The sequence below is a fragment of the Fringilla coelebs genome, assembly GCF_963513975.1.
Source record: "Fringilla coelebs genome assembly, chromosome: 16".
NCBI lineage: Eukaryota > Metazoa > Chordata > Aves > Passeriformes > Fringillidae > Fringilla > Fringilla coelebs.
Window position 1 is genome coordinate 1,916,286 of NC_140042.1, and position 27,280 is coordinate 1,943,565.

General features: G+C 52.1%; 1 protein-coding gene across 1 annotated transcript in view; it reads left to right on the forward strand.

The window, feature by feature from the left end:
* The window catches only part of CACNA1H (calcium voltage-gated channel subunit alpha1 H), a gene marked incomplete at its 3' end in the record, with an annotated part of 149,392 nt that overhangs the window by 21,125 nt on the left and 100,987 nt on the right, over nt 1-27,280 (forward strand). The window contains exons 3-5 of the mRNA XM_084216540.1: nt 19,694-19,805; nt 21,261-21,394; nt 24,781-24,878. Of these exons, the coding sequence (XP_084072666.1) occupies nt 19,694-19,805; nt 21,261-21,394; nt 24,781-24,878 (344 nt within the window). The remainder of the gene's footprint in view (nt 1-19,693; nt 19,806-21,260; nt 21,395-24,780; nt 24,879-27,280) is intronic.

The following is a 27,280-nucleotide window of genomic DNA, read 5'->3' on the forward strand; positions in this document are numbered from 1 at the left end:
AATTCTGTTGGAATGTTTGGATTTGGAGAGCTGACATTAGAGCGAGTAAATGTCAGAGGGAGTTTAAACAACGGAACAACTCTTGGAGGGCCACGTTTTCCTCTGGTGGATTTCCAGAAATCCACTTTTTTCCACCCAGAATTTCTAAGCAGGGCTTGTATTCCCACTTGGAATTCTGGCCATGAACCTGCTGCTCCTTTCCCCCATGCAGCCCAACTTTTCTTTGGACCCCACTTGTGTTTTCCACCTTTCTGTGTTGGCCGGGTCCCTCTCCAGTGCATTTTCCACTGTTCCCACCCTCACCCCAGCATTCCATCACTCCATGGCCACTTCCCAAGTTGTGTGTTATCCTGGGATAAAAACTCACCAGCCCTGCCATGGACATCCCCCAATTTGCTCCTCCCAGCTTAGAATTTGGGGGGATCCTGGGGGGATCCCTCCTCCAGGGGCAAGATCCATCCTCCAGGAGCAGGATCCCTCCTCCAGGAGCAGAATCCCTTCTCCAGGAGCAGGATCCATCCCCCAGGAGCAGGATCCATCCCCTAGAAGCCGGATCCATCCCCCAGGAGCAGGATGCAGCCCCCACAAGCCGGATTCCCACTCCCAGCTCATCTTCCAGGGCTTCCCCGCTCCGTGGCTCCCATCCTCCATCCCTGCTCCTGGCAATTACTCAGCTGTTTCTCAGCTGTTCCCTGGAGCGGCAGGGATGAGAAGGCAGCAGAGATATTGCTCCCAGGTTTTTTTTCCCCGTGTTTTATGGCTGGGATAAGCTGCTCCCGAGCCCTTGGAACAGCTGTGGGTCGGCAGAGCCGCGTGCCGGGCGTGGCTCCCGAGGCAGCGCCGAGCCCAGGGCTCCAGGTGGTTCTTTATGATCCCTGCTCCTGGTGTTCCTCCTGGCTGGGGGGGCTGATTGCCAGGCTTTTCCAAACGAGCCTTTTGGGAGGTGTGGGATTAGGGAAAGGCCAGGAGAACAGGACTGATCTCCTCAGGCTCCAATCCTTGACAAATCCTCGCGCGCTCCCTGGGCAGTGTTGGTTTTCCTGATGGGTTTTCCCGAGGCTGATGGATCACCTGCTTCCCTCCCTCCCTCCCTCTCGTTCATCTCCTGGGATTTGTTTGAAATCCTGTGGATTTGTTTTGATGGGATTTCCTGGTTTTCCATGGTTGAGGGCATCCCGGCCATGCACTCGCTCCTTGCTGCTTAGCAGCTCCTGCAGCTCTCACGGCCCAGGTTTGGCTTTTCCTGACCAAAAGCTGGATTTCCCTGAGAGAATCCCTTTCCCTGAGGTTTTCCAAACCCCTCAAGCTCCTGATCCTGTGGGATAAATCCATGGCTGGACCCTCTTGTACCCCTGTTGGTTCATTTGCCTCCAGAGGCTGCTCCATGAAGAAGCACTGGAATTGCTATCCCGAATTTCCCGACCTTGGCAAGGCTCAAGCAAAGCCTTCCCCGGTCCCTTTTCATTTCCCAAGCCCAATATCCCAAAGAAAATCCCTTTGCTCTCCGTGGCCTGCAGGCAGCTCTTTCCTCACCATGCCAGGTTGGAGCAGGGTGACCTCAGGTTTAACGGGACAGGAAAGGAGAACCCAAGAGGGAAAACCCAAGGATCCCAAGGCTCATCCCGCAGCACTTTTTGGGACGATCTGAGGGTGCCTCACTCCGGGATAACCCCGAGGATGCTCAGGTGCAGCTCCCACCCACCAGCCTCGCCCACATTCCCGGGTTGCCCTTTCCAATCTGGCAGCCGCCAGGTCCTTGGGAAGCGCCTCGGCAGCGTTCCCTTGGCAACGGCGGGAGCTGGGAATGGCAAGGTGTGTGGGAGAAACACCAAACCCCCCATCCGGCCACGGCCTTACAGGGACAGCCCCAGCCCCAAGGATTTTTCCCGTTTTTTTTCACAGCCAGGGGGGTATTTTTAGCTGTGACACGTCCCAGGGATCGAGTGTCCCCCAGGATGGGGGAGTTGGCAGGGGGGAACCCTTGGGATTTACCGTGTAAGCTAAGCCTGGCCCCGGCTGCCAAGGATGAGCTTGGATTCCCCCGGCTGCCGCTCCGGCTGAACTCGGGGTTACCTCCAGCATTCCCCATCCCGAGGAATGACTGACACAGCGGGAAAAATGCCAGAGGTTTTCCAGCAGAAGGGGGAAACAAATGAACTTGGTGTGCAATCCGTGGCAGTCTGGGCTGGTGGCAGCTCCCTGCCAGCTCCGCTCTCCTTCTCCCTCTCAATTTATTAATTTGTCTGTCTGCTCCCAGGGAAGGTTTTTACAGGAGGGTTTCTCTTCCTTTTCTTAATCCAGGAAACCAGAGGGGAAAAAAGGAGCTGGGAAGGAATCTAGGCCATTCCATTGTGGCTCTATCTGGGGCTTAAAACCATCGAGCTGGGCTTGTTTGAAAGGGCCCATTTCTGTCTCAGGCTCGCTCGTTTGATTTTATTTGGATTTTCCTTTGTTCACTCAGCTGGAACAGGCGGGCGCAGAGGGAGGGGAAAGCAGAGGATTCCAATAATGGGGTTTTGGCAGCAAGTTGGGCATAAAACAGCTTTATTTGGGATTTTGGTCCTTTTTTGCAGCAGCAGCGGCAGATGAAAGGAACTCGTGCAGAGGCTGGGGCAGGGGCTGGTGATCCCCAGGCTGTGTCACGTGAATCATGTTCCACCCCACTAGCTGGGATTTTGCTGGGAATCCCTGTCCTTTTCTGCTGGGAATCATTGGGAATCCCTGTCCTTTTCTGTTGGGAATCATTGGGAAGCTGTTGGTGATTGATCCATAGCTCCAATCTCGAGGCATCCACCCCACTCCTGCACCCACTGCCCCCAGGGCATCCCAAATCCTGGGATGAACACAGCAGGAAGCTGAATCATGGACTGGGTTGGGTTGGAGGGGATCTGAAGGATCATCTAGACCCAGCTTGGAGTCCTGTTCCCACTGTGGGATTTGGCTCCCAGCTGGATGCCACCCAGACCTGGCTTTTCCCCCAGGGAGTTTCCTTTGGGTTTTGCTTCCTGCAAATCCAGATTTTGCTGTTTCGGTGCTGTTTCCCTTTCCTGCAGTCTCAGAATCTGCTGATGGAAACCTCCTGTTTGGTCATTTTAATCATGTCAGGAGCCCAAAGCTTGCCAGATCCTTGGGATGGGATTCTGGGATGTGTGTGCTGTGGCAGTGTGGGATCAGAGAATGGTTTGGGTTGGGTGGGACCTGAGGGATCATCTCCTGCCATGGGCAGGAACACTTCCCACTATCCCAGGTTCCAAGTTCCACCCCTCCCCTCTCCCTCCTTCCCTGACATCCCACCCAATTCCCCTGGTGTTCCTGATGGGACTGGATGGGCTTTAAGGTCCCTTCCAACCCAACCCATTCCAGGCTTCTGGGAAGCAAAGCCTTGCTGTCTGATCATCCCTAACCAGCAGCCAGGGTGGGATTGAGACAAACTGAGCTTATCCTGGGCTCAGCTTGATGAGCTTGAGCCTAAACCATTGTGCACGTGCTGAAGAGCTCGGCTGAGCAGGAGCCCTCGGGAGGGAGCAGGCACCGGAATGTTTTGGGGAGGAATCATCTCAAATGTCGAGCTGATCTCCAAATCCTGGTGGGAGTAAATGTCACTGGAATGGCTGAGCCTGTGCCAGCCGTGGGGGGAGTTTGGGAGAGGCTGGTGTTGGTTGGAGCAGCTCCAGCAAGCAGCAGAAGGGGGGGGAACTCCAGGATCCCATGGAGAGCAGCATTCCCGGGATGGGGACAGCGACAGAGCCAGAGCCTGGGGCTCTCCAATGGGTTCCTCCTTCCTTTGGTGTGAAACCACCTTTGGAAACCTGGGATCTTGGAACAGTAAACTCTGGGGAGCTTTTGGAGGACATCTCTGAAGGATGAGCTGCAGGCTTTGGAGTTTTCACCCTTTGTTTTCCCATGGGATGAGGGGATGGATTTGGATGTCCACACGAGGTGTGGGTGGGGAAATGTTGGATCCAAAGTGTAAAATTCCCTGTGAGAGGCAGGAGTTGGATTCCTTGGAGGATAAGGGCTGATTGTTTTAAACTCTAAGAGAGAAGATTTGGATGGGATATTGGGAAGGAAATCCCGGCTGGCAGGGTGGGCAGACCCTGGCACAGATTCCCAGAGAAGCTGTGGCTGCCCCTGGATCCCTGGCAGTGTCCAAGGCCAGGCTGGATGAGGCTTGGAGCACCTGGGACAGTGGAAGGTGTTGGGGTTGGGACTGGACGGGCTTTAACTCCTTCCCAACTCAAACCCCCACTCTTTGGTGGAATTCTCTACATGGACATCCCTTGTCTCACCCTCAGCAGGGACAGCTCTTCCCAAATTCCAGGAGGGTGCTGAAGGAGCCTCCTCAGCCTCCCTCATGGCAGGACACATCCCTTGGAGTGGCAGCTCCCAGAGAAACTTCCCGGAGGAGCTCGGAGCTCCAGGCAGGGCCCGGATCTGCAGCAGGAGCGGCTCCAGCTCCGTGCTCAGAGCAGATGGAAGGAGCAGCATTTCCCTCCCACGCTCCTCCCCAGGAGCCCCTTTGGAGCGATGACATTTTTCCTTTAACCCCCTGATATTTTTCCGGGATCTGAATGAACAGCCCACACACGAGGAGGGGTTTTTTCCTCCCTTCCTTTTCTTTTCTGTCTCTCCCTGGATTCAGGGAAGGGGCTGCTCCGAGGATTCCAGTCACTTGGATGACCAGGAAAAGCAGCTCTGCTCAGGATAAATTCCTCATTAATTACAATTCCAGGCAAAGATGAGAACTGAGGGGAGGTAATTTTGGTGCTGCAGGTGTGGACATCACCTTCCCAAACCTCCCACCCTCCTCGAGTCCTCCTTTCCCAGGGAACATCCCCAAGGGATGAAGGATTCCGTTTTACCAGACTTCCCAGGGTGTAGTTTTCCATGGAAGAGGAATATCCCTGGAAGTATTTAAACTTCTGCTGCTTATCCCTCGCTCACTAAGTCCCAAAGCTCGTTAAATCCCAAGCTTTGGAGCAATGGTTTAATGTCTTAAGCCTTGACCTGAATTACCTGCTCTGTGTCCTAGGATTAGGAATGCTCTGCATTGGGAAGAGCCCTCTCCTCCTCCAGCTTTCCCGTGTTCCAAACAGTTCTGCATTTGGAAGTTGGATTGCTCTAAAGTGCATTTGGGAGCAGCAATTGGACTTTTCCTGATTGGGAAGCTTTTTTTTTTTTTTTTTTGTAAGCAGATCGGGAGGGTTGGAGTCAGGCTTTAAAAGCCTTATTCATCCCTAATCCCAAATAATTCCATCTCCGTGGCTTTTAACGTGATTAAATCAGGGCAGGCTGTGACGACACCGGCAATTCCGCTTCCCAAAGAACATTGGATTGAACCTGGAGCGGGGCTAGGCTCCACCAAAGCAGGAATTTGGTGCTTGGGTTGGGCAGTCCTGAGTCAAACCCCCTGTTCTCCCTGGGGTCCAGGTGCTCTGGAATTCCAGGCTGGGAAAGCAGAGCCTTTTCCCGTGGGTTTTGCCTCATCCCTGGATCTCAAGCTGTCCGTGTTCCCTGCTGGTGCTGCTCTCCCCATCCCAGGATTTTCCAGGATGTGCAGAGCTCTTTGTTGATGGATGGGATGGAAGGTGGAGTGGGGTCACCTGGATTTGTCACAGCCATGGATTTGTCCGTCACCAAATGCCAAATCCTTGGAATTCTATCCCCCTGGAGTTTGATCCCTCCACTGCCCTCCTGCAGGTGCTCCCCTCTGGAAAACCCCAGGAATAATTAGCTCCCTGTGCAATCTTGTGCCAATCACTCAACCTCGTTATGTCCCAATTCCTTGGTGCTGAGCCAGGGGATAATCCAGGAAAGGAGCTTTTCAGAGGGTGCTGTGGGATAAACCCATTGACAGCTCTGAGCTGCTGAGCCACAGGGATGTGCCAGAGCCCTGGGAATACAGCAGGGAAAGGAATTCCTTGGGAAAAATGGGATTTAATTGCTGCTCCTTGTAACAGAGCTCCCAATAAGTCACAATTCCCAGACAAGGGAAGGCCCAAGGCAGAATTCCCTTCTGGTCAGAGGGAATCCCAAGGCAGGGTTTATGTCTGCTCCATAAATTGCTCTGAAATTCCCAAAGCTCTGCAAGCCCAAATTCCTCACGGATCTAAAAACGAGTCATTTTCCAGGTCTTTTTTGCCCCAATCCTGCCAATCCCTCAACAAAAAGACAGGGGTTGAATGAGAGGGGGGCATATCCAAGGATTGGGATCAGGACTCTGCATTCTCAAAGCTCCCAGGCAGTTTGGGAAGGGAGGCTCCACTCCCACCCAAAAGTGTCTCAGTGTTGTCACAGCTGCACCAGCTCCCAAAGCTGAAGCCAGGGACACTTCCAGGGATGGATTATTTTTTGAAGCAGGGTGTGCTCCATGTTTTTTTTTCTGGAGCCTGGAAAGAGGGAGAACAGACTTGGAATTCCTCGTTTCCCTCAGGCACAGCAGATTCCTGATCTGCCTGATTTACCATGTGGAAATTTAGTTTAAGTCTGGCTTTACTCTTTCAAATTATTTTTTCAGCTCTTCCCTGGCCATTCCTCCAGCAGTCACATCTCCTTTGGCACCACTTTTCCCAATATCAAAATATTCCCTCTCCACCTTGGCCTCCATCCGAGATTTAATGTGCAGGGAGCACTTGTGAGGGAAAAAACCTCAGATTTTTCCTTGATTTCTCCTTCATTTTTAATCCTTCAAAGGGCTGTCGAGTCCTGATTCAAAGGGGCCTCGTGTTTCTGTGTTTTGGGGAAGATGCAACTTTGTCATGGCAAAACAGCTGCAAGGAGATGTGAAAACAGAATAAATGTGGGAACAGAATAAATGGGAGAGCAGAATAAATCAGGAGCTGGAGAAAGGAAGGAGTGGGATGCTTTTATCTATTCCAGCATTGTCCCCAAATGTCCCCATTTTCTGTCACTCCCAGCTCCTTTCAGATCTGCCAGACAGGGACGTGGCACTGCAGGGGATGAGGAGAGATAAGGCAGTGGGACTTGGTTAATTATTAATATTAATAATTATATTCCCCAAGAATCGATGGGAGCTGTGGAGGGCTCTGAACCTCAGGGGGCAAAGCTCAGCTTTTGCCCCCACATTTAAAATTCTCACAATCAGTGATTTAGGCTCATCCTAAAGGCAAACTGGACCTGAGGTTTACTGAGGAGTTGAGCTGCTTTTGGAGGTTTCAGGGCAAAAAATCCCTGGGGAAAAGCTCTGAGCCAAAATTCCCTTTCCATGGTGCAGCCACTTCCTCCCAGCCCCTCCTTCCCAGGCTTGAATTAAGAGCAGCTCCATCCTGGTGGGGAGAACAGCCCAAGGTGATCTCCAGGGCCACCATCCAGAGCAGGAGCAGTTTGTCCTCCTGCTGTCCTTCCCTCTCTGCAGGCTCTGGGATTTCTGGAAGCACAGGCAGAGTTTAGATTTAATTGGAATCTCCCCTGAACGAACCATGCTCAGAAGAGATGGAAAAGGGAGATCTGTGGATGCTGCTGAGCTGGGAGGTGGATCCATATCTGCACCTGCCCTTGCTGTCCCTGCTCTGCTGCAAACACAATTCCATCAAATCCTCATTTCCTTCCTGCCCTGATGCTTTGATGGAGCTGGAACAGGAATGTGCACGGGATAATGGAGATTTGGAGGGATAACAGGGATTTGGAGGCAGCTCTGCCCCCGTGGGGTTGCTGTGGAGGAGAGGGATGCTCCTCTCTCAGCATTCCCAGGAATGCCTCTGATGCCTCAGGAATTTGGGAATGTTTTGGCTGAGCTGATGCCAGGGTGTGACTCTCACTCAGCAGGGTGGGATCTGCCAGGTGGAAAACCCCAAATGGGAACATTTGGCTCCCTCATCCATCCAGGAGCAGGGCTGGAAACAGGGAAGCAGGAATTCCCACTTGAGTCACAGCTGAGCCTCAGCTGGATTAGAGAAATCCCAAAAATCCAGTGCAGAGAGGGTTTGGAGTCTGGGCTTTTGTCTGATTTATTATCAGGGAATTCCGAGGCCTTCAGAGAACCCCAGAATGGTTTGGGTTGGGAGGGACCTTAAAAATCATCCAGTGCCACCCCCTGCCAGGGCAGGGACACCTCCCACTGTCCCAGCCTTGGACATTCCAGGGATGGAGCAGCCACAGCTCCTCCAGCCAGATTCATCCCAATATCCCATAAAATCCCATTCCAACCATCCCCAGCCACCAGGCCCGAACGCTGCTTTGCCAAAAATCCTCCTTTTGGGTTGTTGTCCCATTTCCTGTCCTTTTGGGTGACCCTTGGGTCATTCAAAGGATCTAAACCAAAGACTATAAAGGACTGGGAGTATTAAAAAATGAAGTTAAGCCACTGTGAAATGAAGGGAAGAGAAGCAAAGGCAGAGGAGGACAGGAAGGTTTCACCACAGGCGCACTCCCCACCATCCAACCCCTCTGCCAAGAGGATCCTCCCCCACATCCCATAACCCAGCCTGCCCTCCACATCCAGCAGGACTCACAGACATTTCAGAAGCTGTGGTGATTCCCTGGGAGAACAGGGAAGCAGCAGCTCCTTGCTTTCCCTGCTCCACGCCGGGCACCCCGCGCTCCGCGTTTGTCCGACGGGAGCATCCAGGGAGCAGGAGCTGCTGGGGGTGCTCCATCACAGGCACTAATTGTCTGTCACGCTGCTTTTTTCCCTGCTTTTTATTCCCATTATTCATCAGCCCGAGGGAAAAGAGGAGCTGACAGGCAGGGGAGGGAGAGCCAGCGCCCGGCGGGTGCCCGGGAGGCAGCGTGGGTGGCACCTCCCGAGCTGGCACCGAGCCACCCAGGGGACACTGGGTGGCTGCACAGTGCCCACTGGAGACTGGCCCTGGCCATGTTTTCCCAGGGTTTCTTGGGAAACAAAAGGCTGATTCCCAAATTTAGCTCCGTCGCGATTAACGGGTTCTAATCCGCCAGGAAATGGGGTTTTCTTCCTGGTTTTTTCTTTTTTTTTTCCTTCCAAGTTCATCTATTCCTCCATGTGCTTTGGGTTGGAGCATCCAATGAAATTCCAGCCTTTGCCACCTTTTTCTTTCCCATTTCCCCCCCCCCAAATCCCTTTTTCCCTTCTCTGTGCAGCCCCCCCCCGGAAATGTTTTTTTCTGCCTTTTTTTTCCTTCAAATTCAGTCGATTCCTCCACATGTCTTAGAGCTGGAGCATCCAAGGAATTTCCAGCCTTTGCCACCTGTTTTTTTCCCATTATTCCCTCTTCCCTTCCCTGTGCAACCCCCTTGGAAATGTTTTTCTTCCCATTTTTTTTTCCTTCCAAGTTCATCTATTCTTCCACATGCTTTAGAGCATCCATTGAACCTCCAGCCTTTGCCACCTTTTCCTTTCCCATTTTTCTCCCCAAATCCCTTTTCCCCTTCCCCGTGCAGCCCCCCCAGGATGAGCTGCCCCATTATCCCATCCTGGCTGTGCTTCCCAGTGCTTCTGTGGGACTGAGCTGCTTCCCAGAGATCATTTGAGGCAAGAAAGGCCCAATTAACAGCCCATTCCAGCCCTCACCTAATTGAGAAGGGAATTGAGGGTTATTTTTACTCAGTCTGAAGGCAGCAAAATATTTTCCTCGATGGGGAAGTTGTTTGGCACAATCAGAGAGGGAGAATCCAGAAAATTCCAGCTGGGAAGCATCAGGTCATGGCAGGGATCGAGGAATTCAGTCATGCCAAGTTTGCTGTTACAGCTGCTGCAACATTCTGGGTGGAAAAAGGGGGATTTTGGGATCTAACTCACGGCTGGAAAAAGCAGTGGCAAATTCCCACAAAGTGCTGAGGGGTTTCTGCTGCTTGCAGAGGGATCTGAGGAATTTTTGGGGGGAAGAATTCTGGTTTTCCTGGTGGTGGTGGTGATGCTGTTATTGTAGGGTTTGGGTTTTGCTTGAGGCCAGGGAATTTTCTGCCGGATTCCTGGTGGGCAGTGGGTTTGTGGATCCCATGGGTGTGGTAGGAAGCTGGAGGAGCACTGGGCAGATGAATCCAAGGCCTGGATGGGCTTGGAGAAACCTGGGAATGGTTTCCAACCCAAACCATCCCGGGATTCTCTGAGCTGGACACAACGAGGCTGGGGACTGAAGCCCTTGAGATGTGCAGGTCCTGCTCTCCAAACTGGAATTTGCAATGGGGAAACATGGAAAAGTCAGATGCTGCTGTTCCAGCCAGGAGAGGAGCAGCCTGTGGCTGTTCCCACTTTGCTCAGGGCATGGGTAAGGACATGGGAATCTCCTTGAATTTGGTGCTGGATGCCTCGGAGCTGTGGGAGAGACAGGGATTGTCCTGTTCCATCCCACATCGCTCCTGGGTCCAGAGCCAGTCTGGAATATCCCACCTGGAGTCTGCAGGGACAGCAATGACCTCCAATCCATGTTCATTAGTGCTGCAATTAACGCTGCTAAATGAGTTTGTGTTCAGCAGGGCCAGAGCTTCCCAGGTTGGATGGGAAAGTCCCAGAGGAGCCACACACAGAAAAGTTCCAAAGAACCTGAAGTGTGCCAGGGTCTGCACTTCCCAATGGCCTCGATTTTGGGCTGGGGAAAGCTCCTGGGGCAGCTCAGACACAGCACTGGGGGCTGGAGCTGAGGTGGGAATTCCCACCAGGAAATTCAGGTGCTGTGTCTGCCACCAGCTCCAAACCCTGGATCCCTGCAGCTCAAAGCTCCCAGAATTAACCCAGAGAAAGGGGCTGAGGTATTCCCTGGATTTATCAGTGGCTGGAACATGGGGTACTGTGTTGGAATTAAATCCATGAGACGTGTTCTCCCAGGGGAGCAGCACAAAACCTTTCCAAGGATTGTCCTGGCAGCTCCTTCCCGGGGCCTCTCCGGATTTTTCCCAGCCTGGCTGTGCTTGGAAATGAATTTACACCTGACTTATGTTGGGATTCCTATCTGAGGAAAGGAGTTTGGCACAGACAGCTCCAGAAAGTTCAGCCTGAGGTGGGAGTTGCTGATTGGAGCTCGTGTTTGTGGCTGGCTGTGCTCAGCCTGGAGCTCTGGGAGTCCTGGGATTCCTTCAGCTTTGATTCCCAGCCTTGTTTTAGCTTTGCTCTGTTACTGAGAGGGGAAAAAACCCTGATTTGGGTTGTTCTTCCTGCACGCAGAATTCCCCAATTCCAGCTGACAGCTTGGAGTGATTCCCTCTTGGAATCCCCCCCCAGCAGTGCTCTTTGGAAGGAGGAAATGGAGATGATGAACAGTGCCCTGGCAGAACCAGAGAAATTCAGGTTCATCTTTGCCAGGCCACCAATTCCTGCCCTCCTTTGCTTCCTGGGAATTCCTCTCCTGCTCCATCACATCCTCCCCTCCTGCTGCTTCATCCTCACCTTCCACTTCCAGCCCTGCTCTAAACCTGGGTGAAATCCACAGGAAAACCTTGGTTTAAGTGCTCTGCTGGATTTGGGCCAGCTCTGGTTGGGTTTACACGTGTGCTTGAGCCAGGACTAAACCCTAAATGCCATCACTCAGGGCTGCAGCTCAACGTTAAAATATCCATCAGTGCTCAGAGCAAAAATCTCTTCCCTGCAGCACCCTCAGGATGCAAACACGTGGGAGGATGGACAAATCCACAGGATTTCCATCCCAATTTAAAGCCTGGTTCATCCAGGCCTGGCAGGGACCTGTTGCTCTCCAGGGCAAGCATCCCTGAAATTTTATAACTTTTAATTTTATAAGTTAAAACTATAACTTTTATAAATGATGTTTTGGGATTTTTTTCCCCCCAATTTCAGACACCAAGCCTGCTGTGATCCCTCCCTAAGGAAACACCCCCAGCCCTGGCACTGCCCCTCTGTGCCAGCTGCAGCTCCCTGAGCCCCCTGCTAACGAGCAGGGCCCTAATTAGCAGCAGGGCCTTAATCCCAGATTCCTCCTGGATCCAACCCCACATTTCCTTGCTCATCCCCTGCTCTGGTGCTGCTTGTGGGAGGATCCTGCAGGGAAATCCTGGTGATTCCGAGGGACCTGAGGTGGGAGAGCTTGGGAAAAGGGTGGGAAAAAGGTGGGAAAAAGGGATTTTGTCACCTCTTGGCAGCTCCCACTCCTGGTGTGGCACCACAGCCTCCTTGTTTGGGCTGCCAACGCTGCAGGGGGAGGTTTTATCAGGAGCTTTCTTTTATTGCTGTGTGACAAGAAAAAAGGGGGGAAAAAGCAGCCCAGTAACTTTTCCATTAATGCCGAGCTCTGGGAGTCTTTTGTTTGGTGGAATTGTTTACAAAACCTCTTGGAGCTGAGCTCTGTGAGGCCTTCCCTTGGAAGCAGGGCTGGAATCGAGCTGGGAGCCATTCCAGGGTTTTTGGGGGGAATCCCAGGTGTCAGCCTGGAGTGGGGATGGATGGGGCTGGCTCAGGGAGCAGCCACTGGGCCCTGCTGGTGCTCCTGGGGAGGAGCTGCTGGGATGACGGATTTTAGCTGGGAAAAAGGAGCTTTTTTGGGTGATTTTTGGAGTGGCTGAACTCGTTTGTGTGACTGATGGGCACAGATATCTGGGAATTGGGGTGAAGGAAAGCTGGGAAGGAAATCCCATCTCCAGCAGCATTTTTTTATCCCAGATTCCCTCCCTCAGGATGAGCTCCCAGCCTGTCCTGCTCAGGATCAGGCCCTCAGTGGGATGTGCATCCCTCTTTTCCAGCTGGCTTTTCCTGGAGCTGCTCTCCAGCTGCAAACCTGGAATTTTGGGTTAGAAACTCCACAGCAGAACCTGGAAATCTGCTGGCTCCTTTCCCTCAGCTCCAAAGGGATGGCCAGGGCTCCTTCCTTTCTGCCAGCTGCACCTTGAGGTGGTTTCCTGTATTTATTTTTGGGGATATTCCAGTTGGAGGCTGAAGGAAGAGACAGCACAGGGAGAAGTCCAGGCTGGTGGGAGCTTTTCCTGGTGTGCCCACCCAGGGCAGCTCTTGGGTCACAGATGGCTGCAAAAGTCACTTCCAGGGGTTCTTCCCTCTTCCTGCTGTGGCATCCTGATCCCAGAGCTGCTGGGATCCCACTTGGAGGTGGGATTCCAGTCCCTGGCTGGCTGGGAGAGAATTCCGGAGGGGCTCTGCGTGAGGAGGCTGCCAGAGGCACTGAATGGGGAGTTCTCCATGGGATTTGGGGATGTCCAGGGAGCCACAGTGCTGCTGGGGGGACATTTTCAGGCTGTGGAGCAGAGGGATGGATTTGCCCTGGTGACAGATTAAATCCATGAGTTAAATCCACCAGGTGGGATCCGTGCACAGCTGGACTGGATGATCCTGGCTGGATGTTCTGTACCCTGTAACCTCCAGAGCTTTGGGATAAAACCATCCCAGTCCTCATTTTCCCTAAATTAATTAATTAATCCTCCATCCATTTGGCACCTGCCACAGATTCAGCTCCAGCAGGGAACCCAGGGATTCCCAGCTGCCATTGTGGATTTCTCCCCAGATTCCTGCATCCCCTCCCTGTGGAGCAGCTCCTGGGAGGAGGTTCAGGAGCAGTTCCCTGGGTTTGGGGCAGGCTGGCTGTGGGATCTGCTGTTATCTCAGACATCCCTGCTGCATCTGCCTGTGCCTCATTTCCTCTGGCATTTGGGGCCGTGTTTGTCATCCTGGCAGAGCTGGGATGAAAGGGAACAAATCCAGAGGGAGGAGAAGCACAGGGAGAGGATGAAAGAGCATTTGGGGTGAGGAGCGGGGAAAGGCATTACTCACACAGAGAATTAAAGATCAGGAGCCTGTCTGGGATCCCACAGCAGCCTGGGAATCCCCAGGATAGAAACAACATCTCTGGGATGTGTGGGAATGTGTTTATGTTGGGATTGTGCTGCTGCAGCTCAGGGATGTGTCACAGCTCCTGGGCGGATTCAGCTATCCCAAATCCAGCCTGAGAAAAGGAGGGAGAACCTGGGAATCCTGGGGAAATATTTATCCAGGCATCCAAGCAGGGACAGAGGTGGTTTTCTGTAAAATATTTACCCAGGAATTCCAGAAGGTTCAGCTCCAGCAGCTCCTTAGAAATTCCTTTCCTCAGTGGTGTCCTGGTGGAAGGTTTGTGGGACCCCACACTGCAGGTTCTGGTCTCTTTTGGGGCTGAGGATTGGGGTTCAGGATCTCTGGGATTCCTTGGAGCTTCAGTGGGATGTGTCCAGTTCTTTCCATACACCAGCTAATCCAGGATGGGAAAATGGAATGGAAAAAACGAGATTTCCATCCCACCTGGATTTATCAGGGGATATTCAGCCTCTCAGCATGAAGTGAAGGGTTTGGGGAGGGGGAAAACCCCAAAGTGCTGCACTGGGACCATCCCAGGTGTCACCTCTGTCCCCAAAATGTGGCCCAGGGACCCTGCGTGGCCTCTCCATCCCCTGCCCAATCCCAGGGCAATCCCAGCTCACTCCATCCTTGAGGTCCTTGCTGAGCTCATGGGAATTTGGGCAATTCCAGCAGCACCAAGCCACAAATCACAGCTGAGAATAAAGCTTGGCTTAACTTTGAGCTCGTCTAAATGCCAGCCCAAACTGCCCCTGGAACCAAAGCTGTTTCAGTTATCCTGAAGGAATAATTGCCTCTGTTCCCCAGGAGAATGTGCCAGGGATCCCAGGTGGAGCCTGGAGGCTTGGATTGGGGATTTGAGTTTGGTTTTCCCTCTTTTTGTCACTATTGCAGTCAGGAAAAAAAAATAAACCGAGCCCAAAGCCTCTTTAGTCTCCCAGTGCTGCTCTCTTTGAACAGAGTCCCTGGAATTGCAGGATGGGGTAGGTGAGAGCTGGCAGGGATGGATGCTGCTGCTCCTGCAAACCCACCCCAGGATTCCGGCTCTTTGGGAACGGCACTGGAATTCTCCCAGCTGAATTAAAGTCAAAATGAAAAAATCCCAGGATCTCCCTTGGAAAATGGAGCCTGGAGGGGGCAGATCATGAGGAGCTCCAGGGTTGTAGGGTCATAGGAGTGTTGTGGGTGCACAATTCCTAAAAATCAGAATCCTGGAATTTCCTGGGCTGGAAGGGATCCCCAAGGATCCAGCTCCTGGCCCTGCACAGACCCCCTGAGATCCAGATGTGCCCTGTGGGAGCCCAGGGTGCTCAGACAGGGACCAGAAAGTTGGAAAGCTCCAAAATCCCGTTTCCTTTTGTCCCTTTTCCCTCTTTTAGCCACGCTCACCCCCAGGCCCAGCCCAGCTCGGGAGCCCCGAGGGCTGTGGCTGGAAAAGCTGCGCTGAGCTCTGCGCATCCAGAGCCAGGGAAAAGCTGGGAAAAGTCGGGAAAAGAGCTCCTGGAGCGTGACAGGGCCTGGAGCTGCTCCCATTCCCCCAGGGCAGCTGGAGCCCCGGGAGCTGGGAGCATCATTCCCGGGGTGAAAAGGGCATTCCCTGTCTGGAGCCGGCTTTGGGAGGGATTTGTGTCCTGCAGCCCAGCACGTGGCTGCAGCAGATGGTGGGGACAGTGCACAGGAACGTGGGGCTGCTCTGGATCCAGCTCCAGCCCAGGGCTGGGAATGCTGCCAGCTCCCCCCTGCTGCTGCTGCCCCTTCCCCAAATTTGGGGCCAGGCAGCGCCTGCTTCGCCTTCTCCTCAGTTGTGGCTGGAAAATCCTTTCTCTGCTGGGAAACCCTGGGAAGGATCGTTGGGAATGGCACAGGAGAAATCCCTCTGTCCCTGGGGCTGTGCCAGGAGCTGGCCCTGGGGGGGCACTGGGTGCTGTGCCCTGGACATTCCCTGGGGAGCAGAGGGGAAAAAATCCCTGGGAACAGAGGGAAAACATCCCTAGGAACAGAGGGAAAACATCCCTAGGAACAGAGGGGAAAAATCCCTGGGAGCACATGGAAAACATCCCTAGGAGCAGAGGGAAAACATCCCTCAGGAGCTGCTCAGGTTGGGGTTGGTGCCCAGGTTAAGAGCAAAGGGTCTTAACCAGAATCCCAGAATTATTCAGGAAAAACTCTCTGAGATGGAATCAGCCCAGCACTGCCGAGGCCACCGGTGACCCCCAAAGCCACCAAGTGTCACCCAGGCAGCGACAGCTCGGCTCAAGGGGCACAGCAGGAATGAATTTCTGCTCTGAGCAAATCCCACAGTCCTGGAGCAGCCCCAGGTTGGCTTTGATGAACATTTCCTGAGAATTTTGTCCTGCCTGGGGCGGGGGGACATGTGGCTCTGCTGACCCTGCCTCCAAAATCCCAATTCCTGGACAGGCTGGCATTATTATTGTCCCTTTTTTTGCCCCTTGTCACCTCTTTTAGCCACCCTCACTCCCAAGGCCAGCCCAGCCCGGGCTGCTGGGGACAGCAGGGTGGCAGTTTGGGGACCAGGTGGCACAGGACCCCGGTGTTGGGTTGTGCCTCCTCCTTTGGATCATCCCTGTCCTTTGTTCATCCATTTGCTTTGCCATTGTTAACTTGATCATCATCATGATCATGGTTATTATCATAATTATTAATTGTCATCCTCATCACTATACTCATTATCTGCACTGCTATTTTATTAGCATGCTATTATTGTATATTACTATTATCTAGTGTTATGGCTTTTCTGGGTTTTTTTTTTTTTGTTTGATTTTGTTCTCTTTTATTTTATAAATATTATAAATGTTAAAATAATTTATTTACAATAAGTTATTATACTCTATAATTAATTATAACCTTAATGTATTATATTTATAATAAAGTATAATAATAGACTATTATACTTTATAATAAATTATAAATTATTATAATTTATTATGCTTTTTTTTTTCCCCCTTTCCCACATTCCCCACCCAATCCCACTGCTCTCAGAGGAGCAGGACATCCCTGGAACGCTCTGGAATTCCCAGGATTTGTGTTTGTATTCCGTGCATTACTCACATCTCAAACCACCCAAACTGAAACTTCCCTTGGCGGCTCCTCCCGTAAATATTTGGGTTTTTCTTGGACCCAAACTGGGATTTAGGGCTCTGGGGTTTTCCTCAGCCTCAGGACAGATCCATAATAACCAGGATCCCGCCAAATCCCAGGGGTTAAAATCATGGGTTAAGTCTCCAAAATCCCCTGAGTGGCTTAAAAATAATAAGATTATGGGAAAATAGTGCCATGATCTTGCTTCTGTTCATTCCTGGGTGTCAGCCTGTGGCTCCAGCCTCTCTCCCTCATGGAATGAGGATTGGGATTGGGAATTTCCAAATGGAGCTGCTCCCTCTGGAGCTCCTGGGAATTTGGGAATTGTGTCCTTCATTCCAAGCATGGGATGGGAGCTGTGGATTTGTCACAGTGGTGATGCCATCCCAGATTTTGGTTTGGTTTTTTTTTTTTGGCTGTGTTTATTGCAGGAATATTTGTAGGATTTGGGAGAGGGATGGTGGAGATCCATAATAACCAGGAGGCTGCCAAATCCCAGTGGAAAATAACAGCTTAAAATCCACTGAGTGGCTTAAAATATAATGTTATGGGGAAATAAATTCCATAAATCCCACATGAAACTGGCAGGGAGCATCAGGAGAGCTTCCCTGGGAGAGTCAGGAGCGTTAGGAATGGGGCCTGGGTTTTGTGGTGCCACTTTTAAACTAAATTTCAGTCTAAGAGCTGCTGTGGCTCCCTCAGAGAAACCAGGATCCCCTTCACAAAGGGAATTTGGGAATTTGCAGTCTGGCAATCCGAGCGTGGCCCAGCTGTTCCGAGGTGTCTTTTCCCTGGAATTTCTGCCAGAGGAAGAAATACCGAGCGCTGCCTTTGGGATCCCCCTGCCTCCGGCGCGGGTCCCCCTTGGCTCTTTCCCTTCCCGAGGATTTGGGAATTTGCCCGCGCTTCCCGAGCCGCCGTTGCCATGGCAGCTGCCGGATCCCCGCTTCCCGGGAGGAATCTGTGCCATCCCTCACCTTCCCTGACTGCCCTGCTGGAAAAGCAATCCGGGAACATCCCCAAGGATGTTCTGTGGGAATCCCCTCTCCAGGCACACCCCTGCTCTTTGTGCTGCTCCAGGACTTTTTTCACCATTTCCTCACATTTTTTTTTTACCAGAATTGGGTTTTTCATCCCTGGTGGATGTTCCAGGCTGCTCCAGGCTCTGCAGGACGCTGGGAATGTGATCCCTAATCCCACCCTGCCGAGCAGCATCACCCCCCACCCCAAGGGATTTTTTTGGGATATCTCCACGGGGCTGCTGGAGCCTGGATGCCCTCGGGAGGCTCTGGAAAAGCAGGAAATCAGGGCTTCCATCCCAGTTTTTGGGGCTCCAGAGGTAGGGAAGGGACAGTGAATGGAAATTCCTTTCAATTTCTGCCGGGAGGGAGCTCAGCCCCATTAGAGCAGAGCTCTGGGAGTAATCCTGCTCTCCAGTGAGGGATTTCCCTGGCACTAATCCCATGGGAAATGAAAGGTGTTCCCAGCTCTGAGTTAAGCTTTATTTAATTAATTAATTTTTTAAATTAAATTAAATTTATTTTCCAATTAAAGCCCCTCTAAAATAAGTACTTGGTTTTTGGGATCAGATTTTAGGGAGCTGCAAGATTTGACCCCACTGATTTTTGCCTTTTTTTATTTTCATCTGGATGAATAAGAACGTGCAAAACCAGTTTGAGACTGAAGCTCTGATCTGCTGCAATAAATTTTATCCTGAGTGGATAAAATCCCAGATAAAATATTCCTGAGGAATAAACATGGCAGGTTTTTTATCCAGGAGTTGCTGTTATCAGAAATAATTCAATGTCTCTGCCTCTCTCTGCCTCCCCCAGGTGCAGGTTTGGAAGCACAAAGGTTTATTCACATCCAGATGTTTCCAATTATTTTCCCTAGAAACAGTTCTCTCGTTCCTGCTTAATTTGTGGAATTATTCCATCTTTTTGTGGGATTTTTAATTGTCCTGCCAGCAGCAAACAGCAACTTTGGGCCTATTTTGCACTGATGCAAATCACCACTTCCTACTTAGATCAATTAATTATCGGTTAATTGAGCACTGGCGGATCCTGTAAGGAATATGAGGGAATTTTGGAGACTGGAGACATCCAGCTGGGAGCCCTTTCCTTCCTTTTCATGCCCTCTGCATCCTGAATCCCAACATTCCCATCCTTGGCCCTGCCAGCTTGGTTCTGTTTTGTCTGTGTCCATCAGGATGTGAAATTTGTCCTTCCTTGAGATGTGGGAATGGGGTTGGAATGAGAGGACATCATTCCCATCAGGATGTGGATCTCAGAATGGAATCTGTCATCCCTTAAGTTTTGGGAATGGGGTTGGAATGAGAACCTCCTTCCCATCTCAGAGTGGAATCTGTCCCTTCTGGAAATTTGGGAATAGGGTTGGAATGAGAGGACCTCATTGCCATCAGGATGTGTATCTTAGAGTGGAATCTGTCCCTTCTGGAAATTTGGGAATAGGGTTGGAATAGGAGAATCTCATTCCCATCAGGATGTGGACCTCAGAATGGAATCTGTCATTCCTTGAGATTTGGGAATGGGTTTGGAATGGGAGAACCTCCTTCCCATCAGGATGTGGATCTCAGAGTGGAATCTCTCCCTTCTGGAGATGTGGGAATGGGGTTGGAATGACAGAACCGCATTCCCCCAGCTCCTGAGGGAATCCAGGAGAGCGGGGTTGGCACAAGGAACTGAGCACAGCTCTGGTGGTGGTGCCCTTGAGTTGCCCTCTTGCTGTGGGGTGACTCCCTGCTGGAACTCGGGATTTGGAGCTGGGAACAGCCCTGGAGAAGGGTTTTGGAGGGGAGGAGGGTGTGGATGTGTCCCTGCCGAGGCTGTGCTGCCCTTAACCCGCTGCCACCTGGTTTGAGCACGTGAGCATGCTGGTGATCCTGCTCAACTGCGTCACCCTGGGCATGTTCCAGCCCTGCGAGGACGTGGAGTGCCAGTCGGAGCGCTGCACCATCCTGGAGGTGAGTCCTGGAGGAGGCCCCCACGGCCCCAGATCCCTGGGATTTGTGGGATGCAGGGCTGGGGGGGCTGCTCTGGGAGGTGGGAGCCCCATCGTGTTCCTTTCCCACAAAGCTGGGATGGGTTTGCCACAAAGCCTGGGACCTGCTTGGGCTGAGCCTAAAGGCTGATGTGGATCTGTCCCAGCCAGATCCTTTCTCTCCATCCTTAACAAGGGCTCAGAAGTGGGAAGGCAGATCCCACTGGATTCCTTGGACACCACAGAACTCATGGACTCCCACCCCTGGAAGTGTCCCAGGCCAGGCTGGACAGGGCTGGGAGCACCCATGGAAGGCTGGCACTGGATGAGCCTCAAGGTCCTTTCCAACCCAAACCATTCCAGGATTCCATGGGGGGGAATCTCCCTCCTGCTGCTGGCTCCATCCCAGCCAGCTCCTGCTGGGATTGCTCCGTGCCACGTGGCACCAGGACTGCCTTTGCCCTTCTCCATGGGGAAGCAGCACGGGATGAGCCCGTCCTGAACTCCTCAGCGTGCCAGGAGGAGTCATTTGGGAATTCTCCCCCACCCAGAGCTCAGGGGACGACATCAGCCCCGTCTCCTTGTCCCTCCTGGTGTCCCTCGCTGCCATCTGCCCACTGGAGCAGCTTTGGAAGCACATCCCAGGCCATCTGCTGTGTGGGCAGCTCCTTGGCTCCCTGCACATTCCCCAGGCTGGGAATGACTCCCCTCATTCCCAGCCCCAAGTCACCAACCTGCTCGGCTCCTCTGGATCCCACATCCCTTGGGATGTCCCAGCCATACAGGAAGGCCGCTGGGATCCTCTGTGGAATTCCAAACTGGTTGGAAGGGACCTTAAAGCTCATCCAGTTCCGTCCCTATCCACGCCTTCCCTATCCCAGGTCGCTCCAAGCCCCGTCCAAGCTGGCCTTGGAAATTTCCTGACAGGTTTTAGGCAGGAAAGGGCTGGAAAATCCCCATTGTCCCTCCCCTGTCACAGCCTGCAGGAGGGATTGGAGCCCAGAACGTGAGGGGGGAAAGCCTGAACTTCGTTATGGAGGAGTTTGGATGTCAGTAATTAAATTAACTGAAATGATGGAGCAAAATTTCTGCGTGGTTTATTAAGGGAAAGCTGGTTAATTAAGAAAAATCCCTTTCCAGCTCTCCTTGAACCCCTTTAGGCCCCTCTGGGGTTTCCCTGGAGCCTTTTCCAGGTGAACATTCCCAGCTCTCCCAGCCTGGCTCCAGAGGGGCTCCAGCCCTGTGATGCCCTCATGTCATACCCCTCATCAGGGGATGAACAAAAGCTGGGAGCACTTCCCAAGCCCTGGAATGAGCCAGGAGCTGTGCCAGGTTTGATTTTGGAGCTGGGAGGGGGCACTTTGGGGATGGGAACATGGAATGTCCCCGTGCTGGGGGCACTCAGGACTGACTGAAATCCTCTTTTCCTGCTCTCCAGGCGTTTGATGACTTCATTTTCGCCTTCTTTGCCGTGGAAATGGTCATCAAGATGGTGGCCCTGGGCATCTTTGGGCAGAAGTGTTACCTTGGAGACACCTGGAACCGCCTGGACTTCTTCATCGTCATGGCAGGGTGGGCAAGCACCTCATCCCCTCATCCTGGGGGCAGGGAAATCCCAGGGAGCCGATTCCATGCCTTGTCCTGCCTGGTTCTCACAATGCCTTGGGAGGCAGAATCTCCTAAATCCGATTTTTTTTTTAATCCTCACCCCAAAACCACGTTGGGTTTGGGGGTGGGTGTGAATACCAGGCAGAGCTGTGGGGGTTTGGAGCAATCCTTTAATCCTAACACGTCCTGAGCTGTCCCAGTGCTGCTGTCTCCAAAACAAAGATCAGCTCAGCCCCACTCCTGCCCCGTGCCAGCAGCAGAGTGAGGCAGGGATGGGGTGAACAAGGAGAACTCTGCCCAAAAACCACTTCAGCAGGGTTGAAATCTCAGTGGGAAAAGCTGGCTGGGAGTTCACCCAAATTCCAAACTCCTCCTGGTTTACAGCTTCACTCCATCTCCCCCAGCTGCTGGTTTGTGCAGGATGTGTTAATAAACAGCTCCAAGGAGGATCCTCCTGCTTTTGACACCACTTCCCTCACCCCCACAGGGAATAACTGAGTGGAGTAAAAGCTTGGCAAAGCTCAAACTTTTTTTTTTTTTACCCAATAAACAGCTTTGGAAAGCCCAGACTCTCCTACCTGCTCAGTACATCCTGGAAGGGATGGAAAGCTTTAATTACTGCCTGACTTCTGAATTCCTGCGTTCCTAATGACCAGCCCGGGGTTAATTAAAACATCCTTGGAATATGTTGGGGCGTTTTTCCCTTTCCATTAGTGCTGTGCCATCTTCCCTGCACTAATGGGGTTTTGTTGTGCTCTGTGTTATTTGTCTGGAATACAATTAGGAATGGTTTTAGTGCCCTGAATAAAACATGAGCTCTCCTGAGCGGAGCTGCCTCGGAACTCGGGTGCAGTTGGAGAAGGAACATCAGGGACAGCAAAAAAAACCCTAATTATTAATTATTTTTACCTTAATTATGTTTTCCTATAAAGCTGCTGCGATGTTTAGGGAGGAGTGGCAGGGGAAGAGCAGGGAAAACTCAGGATCAGGGTTCTGATCAAGGAGCTGAGGGTGTTTTTCCATGTTGGATCTGTGGGATGAGCTCTCCTCAGAGCTCCCCAAACCCAGGATTGGGGCACCCCATGGAGGCAGAAGGGCTGAGCCCTCTGCTCATCCTCAGGGGCAGCTTTGGCACTGGGAATTTTGCTGTTGGAATGAGGGGGAAAGTGGCTGGTGAGGCCATTTGGGAGTTTTCCAAGGTTTTTCCCCACCTTCCATGGCTGGAATATGTTTGGGGAGGATGAAAACAGCAGGAGACCCTGCTGGAGGTGTGGCATTACTCAGGCTGGAGATGAGAAGAAGAAAAACCCCTTCCCTGGCTGACCCCAGACCATCTCCAGGTGTGAGCCAGACCTGGGATATGATTTCCCACCTTCCCTGGCTGCTCCTGGACCATCTCCAGATGGTTTTGGTGGATTTGAGCCGTACCTTGGATATGATTTCCCACCTTCCCTGGCTGACCCCAGACCATCTCCAGATGGTTTTGGTGGATTTGAGCCGTACCTGGGATATGATTTCCCACCTTCCCTGGCCAATCCTGGACCATCTCCAGATGGTTTTGGTGGATTTGAGCCGTACCTGGGATATGATTTCCCATCTCTCCGAAGAGAGGCTGGAGCTGGGAGTACCCTGGGGGAGGAGAAGCTGTGCTGAGGGCTGGAGTTCACCTCTCACCACCACCACCCTTCAATCCAGCGTGTGCTCCTCAAACTGGAGCTGCTTTCAGCAGGGAGCTCACTGCTGGAACAACAAAGCTGCCTTTTCCAGCAAGGGGATGGACGTGCTGAAGTTATTCTGAGGTTTTTTGTGATCAGAAGGGAACAAGTGATCAGCAGAGCTTTGTTTGCCCCGTTCTGCCTCCTCAGAGGAGCTGGTTTGCCTCAGCAGCAGCTCCAAAGGGAGCAGGGGAACTACAAAACAAACACAGCTCCCGCCTCCAGCACGGATGGTGTCTGAAGTTCCTTCCAGCTCCCAGAGTCCTTTCATGTTTTCCTCGCCCCAGAAATGTTCCCTGCAACGTTTCAAGCCGGGTGGAACTGGTGAGCTCTCTGTCTGCAGCCCAGCAGCTGAGCTGAAAGCGTCTCCCCAGCAGCAGGGATGGTGCTCAGGAGAGCTGAATCCAGGGGTTCCTGCTGCATCCAGGCCTTGGACACATTCCAGGCTCCCAGGACGTGATTGGGATTTGACAGCTGAAGGTTTGGAGCTGTTGATCCCAAAGTCTCGTGCCTCTTGTTTTTCAGGGTAGGGAATCACCTACCAAGTGTCAATTCCCCTAAAATTCCCAGCTCCAGTGGGATTCTGTGGGGCATTTCCAAGGGATTCAGGATTTACAGGCAGAATCTGATAACAGGACCCCACTCTTGGCATCCTGGTCCATCCAGTCCTTGGAGATCTTGCAGGTTCCCAGGATAAGTCCTGGGGTTGAGAGCTGAAGGGTTTGGAAGCTGTTGATGGCACAAGACATCCCAAAGCCTTGTGCCTCCCATTTTCCAGTGTAGGGAATCATCTACTGAGTGCCAATCCATCCAAAATGTTCTTCAAGGAGAAAATGTTCTTTATTCGTGATAATCAAATGGAAAGCAAATGATTTGTGCATTTTTTTTCTTGGTTTGGGTATTCAGGTTTGGTCGCAGGAGGAGAGAAAAGCTGGGGAGCAGCTCCTTGTTCTGGAGAGTCAGGGAATCATGGAATGGCTCGGGTTGGAAGGGACCTCAAGGATCATCTCATAGGCAGGAACACCTCCCACTATCCCAGGGTGCTCCAAGCCCTGTCCAGCCTGGCCACCAAAACCATCTGGAGATGGTGCAGGATCATCCAGGGGAGGTGGGAAATCATATCCCAGGTCTGGCTCACATCTGGAGATGGTCCAGGATCATCCAGGGAAGGGGCTTTTCACTGCCAGGGATCCAGGGGCAGCCACAGCTTCTCTGGGAATCTGTGCCAGGCCTTCCCCACCCTCACAGGCAGGAATTCCTTCCCAATATTCCACCTAAATTTCCCCTCTTTCAGTGGGAACCCGTTCCTCCTTGTCTCATCGCCGCAATCCCTACTGGAGTTTCCCTCTCCAGCTTCCCTGGAGGTTTCTTCACATCCTGGAAGGAAAATCCCGCTTTCCAAAGTGTTCCCTGTGCTGGCAGCAAGGGCTGGAAGGGCTGGAAGCTCATCCCATTCCACCCCTGCCACGAGCAGGGATAACTCCAACCATCCCAGATTGCTCCAAACCCCTGGAATTGCTTCAGGCGCGTGGAATTGCACCCACGGAATTGCAACCAAGCACCCCTGGGTTTGCAGGCAGCTTTTCCTGAGCTTCTCCCCAGCTTCTCCTGAGTGCTCTGCTGTTTTCCCTGCAGGATGATGGAGTATTCCCTGGATGGCCACAACGTCAGCCTCTCGGCCATCCGCACCGTGCGCGTCCTGCGGCCCCTGCGCGCCATCAACAGGGTCCCCAGTAAGTGACACCCCTGGGAACAGCTCTGGGAAACTTTGGGAATAACCCCCCCCACACACACACCTGGGTTTGTGAGCTCAGCCTGGGAAAACTGGGAAACCATGGGGATAAATCCACCCCACCTCAGTTTGTGAGCTCAGCCTGGGAAGACTGAAAAACTTTGGGGATAAATCCTCCCCACACACACAGCTGGGTGTCTGAGCTCAGGAAACTGGAGTGAGTCTGGGAAAACTGGAAAACCTTGGGAATAAACCCTCCCCGCTCCTGGATTTCTAAACTCAGCCTGGGAAAACTGGAAAATTTTGGGAATAAACCCAACCTACCTCAATTTGTGAGCTCAGTCTGGGAAAACTGGAAAACCATGGGAATACCCCCTCCCCCCCACACACACACCTGGCTGTCTGCTTTGTGCAGCTAACGAGAGGAAATGAATTAATTTCATTTTTAATGGCGAGTTAGAGATCGTCATTATCATAATTGGTGTTAGCAAAGGGCAAGGGAGCAGGGAATTGACCCTCAGAGCTGTTTTCCAAGGTTTTTGTGACTTTTCTAGAGAAAACAACTCTCTGGTGGTGTCAAGTAAACAGTGTTCCTCCAAATGAAGGGAAAAGGTCACTTCCAAGAGGGATCTTCTTGCCCTGCTGGGTTGGTTTTCCCTCCTGAGTGATTTAAGATTTTTCCAGGACTTTATGTTCAGGATTAGCAGCTCAGGAGCTTCCCTTGCTGCTAAAACCCCAGGGAGGGTTTGCTCCATGTGAAACAAAATTGGGATCATCCTCGACAGGAAGTTCAAGTGGCTCCTAAATCCATTTTCAAGTGGCTTCAGCTGCTTGGCTTCTAAATCCAGTTTTAAATCCGAGGCACCACGTTGGAATAATTCCCTGCTGGAATCAGCCAGCTGCTGAGCCGGCCTTTGCAAGGTGCTCATTCCACAGCAATTCCATCCTTTTCCAGCCCAAATCCACCTCAATCAAAATGCAGCAGCGTTGGATGGAAATCACAGGGATCCTGGCAAAAAAAAAGAAAAAAGAAAAGGGATATTTCCTGTTCTGTTGGGGTGAGCCAGCCCCAAATCCTGCCTGGATTCAGCACATCCAAGGACGGCCAAACAACCTCCCCCAGAAGGGGTTTGATGGGTTTGATTCCAGGCCCTCCAAGGAATGGATGGATGTTTACACCCAGGAACCTCAGAAATTTCTCCCAGAACTCCCAATTCCACAGTTTTGGGTTTGTTTCTGGAAAACAAGGAACAAAAGCAGCGAACTGCACAGTGAGGTCCTGAGTCAAAAACAAAGCCACAAAAAAGAGAGGCCAAAAGGGGCCTGGAACCCTCTGGAGCTTTGTTTTCCTAACGAGGTTTTGTTGCCAGGGTTTTGGAAAGCACAACACCAAGTTTCCCTCTGGGATTTGGGGTTCAGGGAAGTTTCCCTCTGGGATTTGGGGTTCAGGGAAGTTTCCCTCTGGGATTTCGGGTTCCAGAGAAGTTTCTGTCTGGGATTTGGGGTTCCTGAGAAGTTCCTTCTGGGATTTGGGGTTCCAGAGAAGTTTCCCTCTGGGATTTGGGGTTCCAGAGAAGTTTCCCTCTGGGATTTGGGGTTCCAGAGAAGTTTCTCTCTGGAATTTTGGGTTCCAGAGAGGTTTCCCTCTGGGATTTGTGGTTCCAGAGAAGTTTCCCTCTGCGGTTCCAAAGAAGTTTCCCTCTGCGGTTCCAGAGAAGTTTCCCTCTGGGATTCCAGAGGTTTCCCTCTGGGATTTGGGGTTCCTGAGAAGTCCTCTCTGGGATCTGGGGTTCCAGAGAAGTTTCTCTCTGGGATTTGTGGTTCCAGAGAAGTTCCCTCTGGGATTTGGGGCTCTGGGGATGGGGTGGAGCAGAGGGACCACGGGCTGGGCTCGGAGCCCTCCAGGCTGGGACCAGGATCAGGCTCCCTCTGAACTCCTTCAAATCCACAAAACCCTTCACTATTCCCGTGGAACAATGGGAATCTCAAGCTGGGATCCAGCTGGGCTGAGGGCACAGCCAGGGGAACTGAAGGATTCCCACCAAGCTCCAGGGATCCAAACCACTCCAGCTCTGAGTCCAACTTGTGTTTGTCTCCCTGATCCCTGACACCAAACGAGCCTTCCAAGGTTTTTTCACTGCACTTCCCGTGGGATTTTCATATTTTTCCAACAGGCAGGTGATAGAAAATATCCCATTTTTTGTTAATGTTCTGTGGGATGAAATCCAACTCCGTGTTTGGAGTGGAGGTGCCCGAGGAGCAAGGGGACCTGAGCACCAGGACTGAGATTCCTAGAAATGATTCCCAGAAATATCCCCCCCATTCCTGGGGGGCAGATCATCCAGCCTCCACTTGTCCAACCCCACCCACTCAGAACATTGGGAATTTTGCTGATTCAGACCA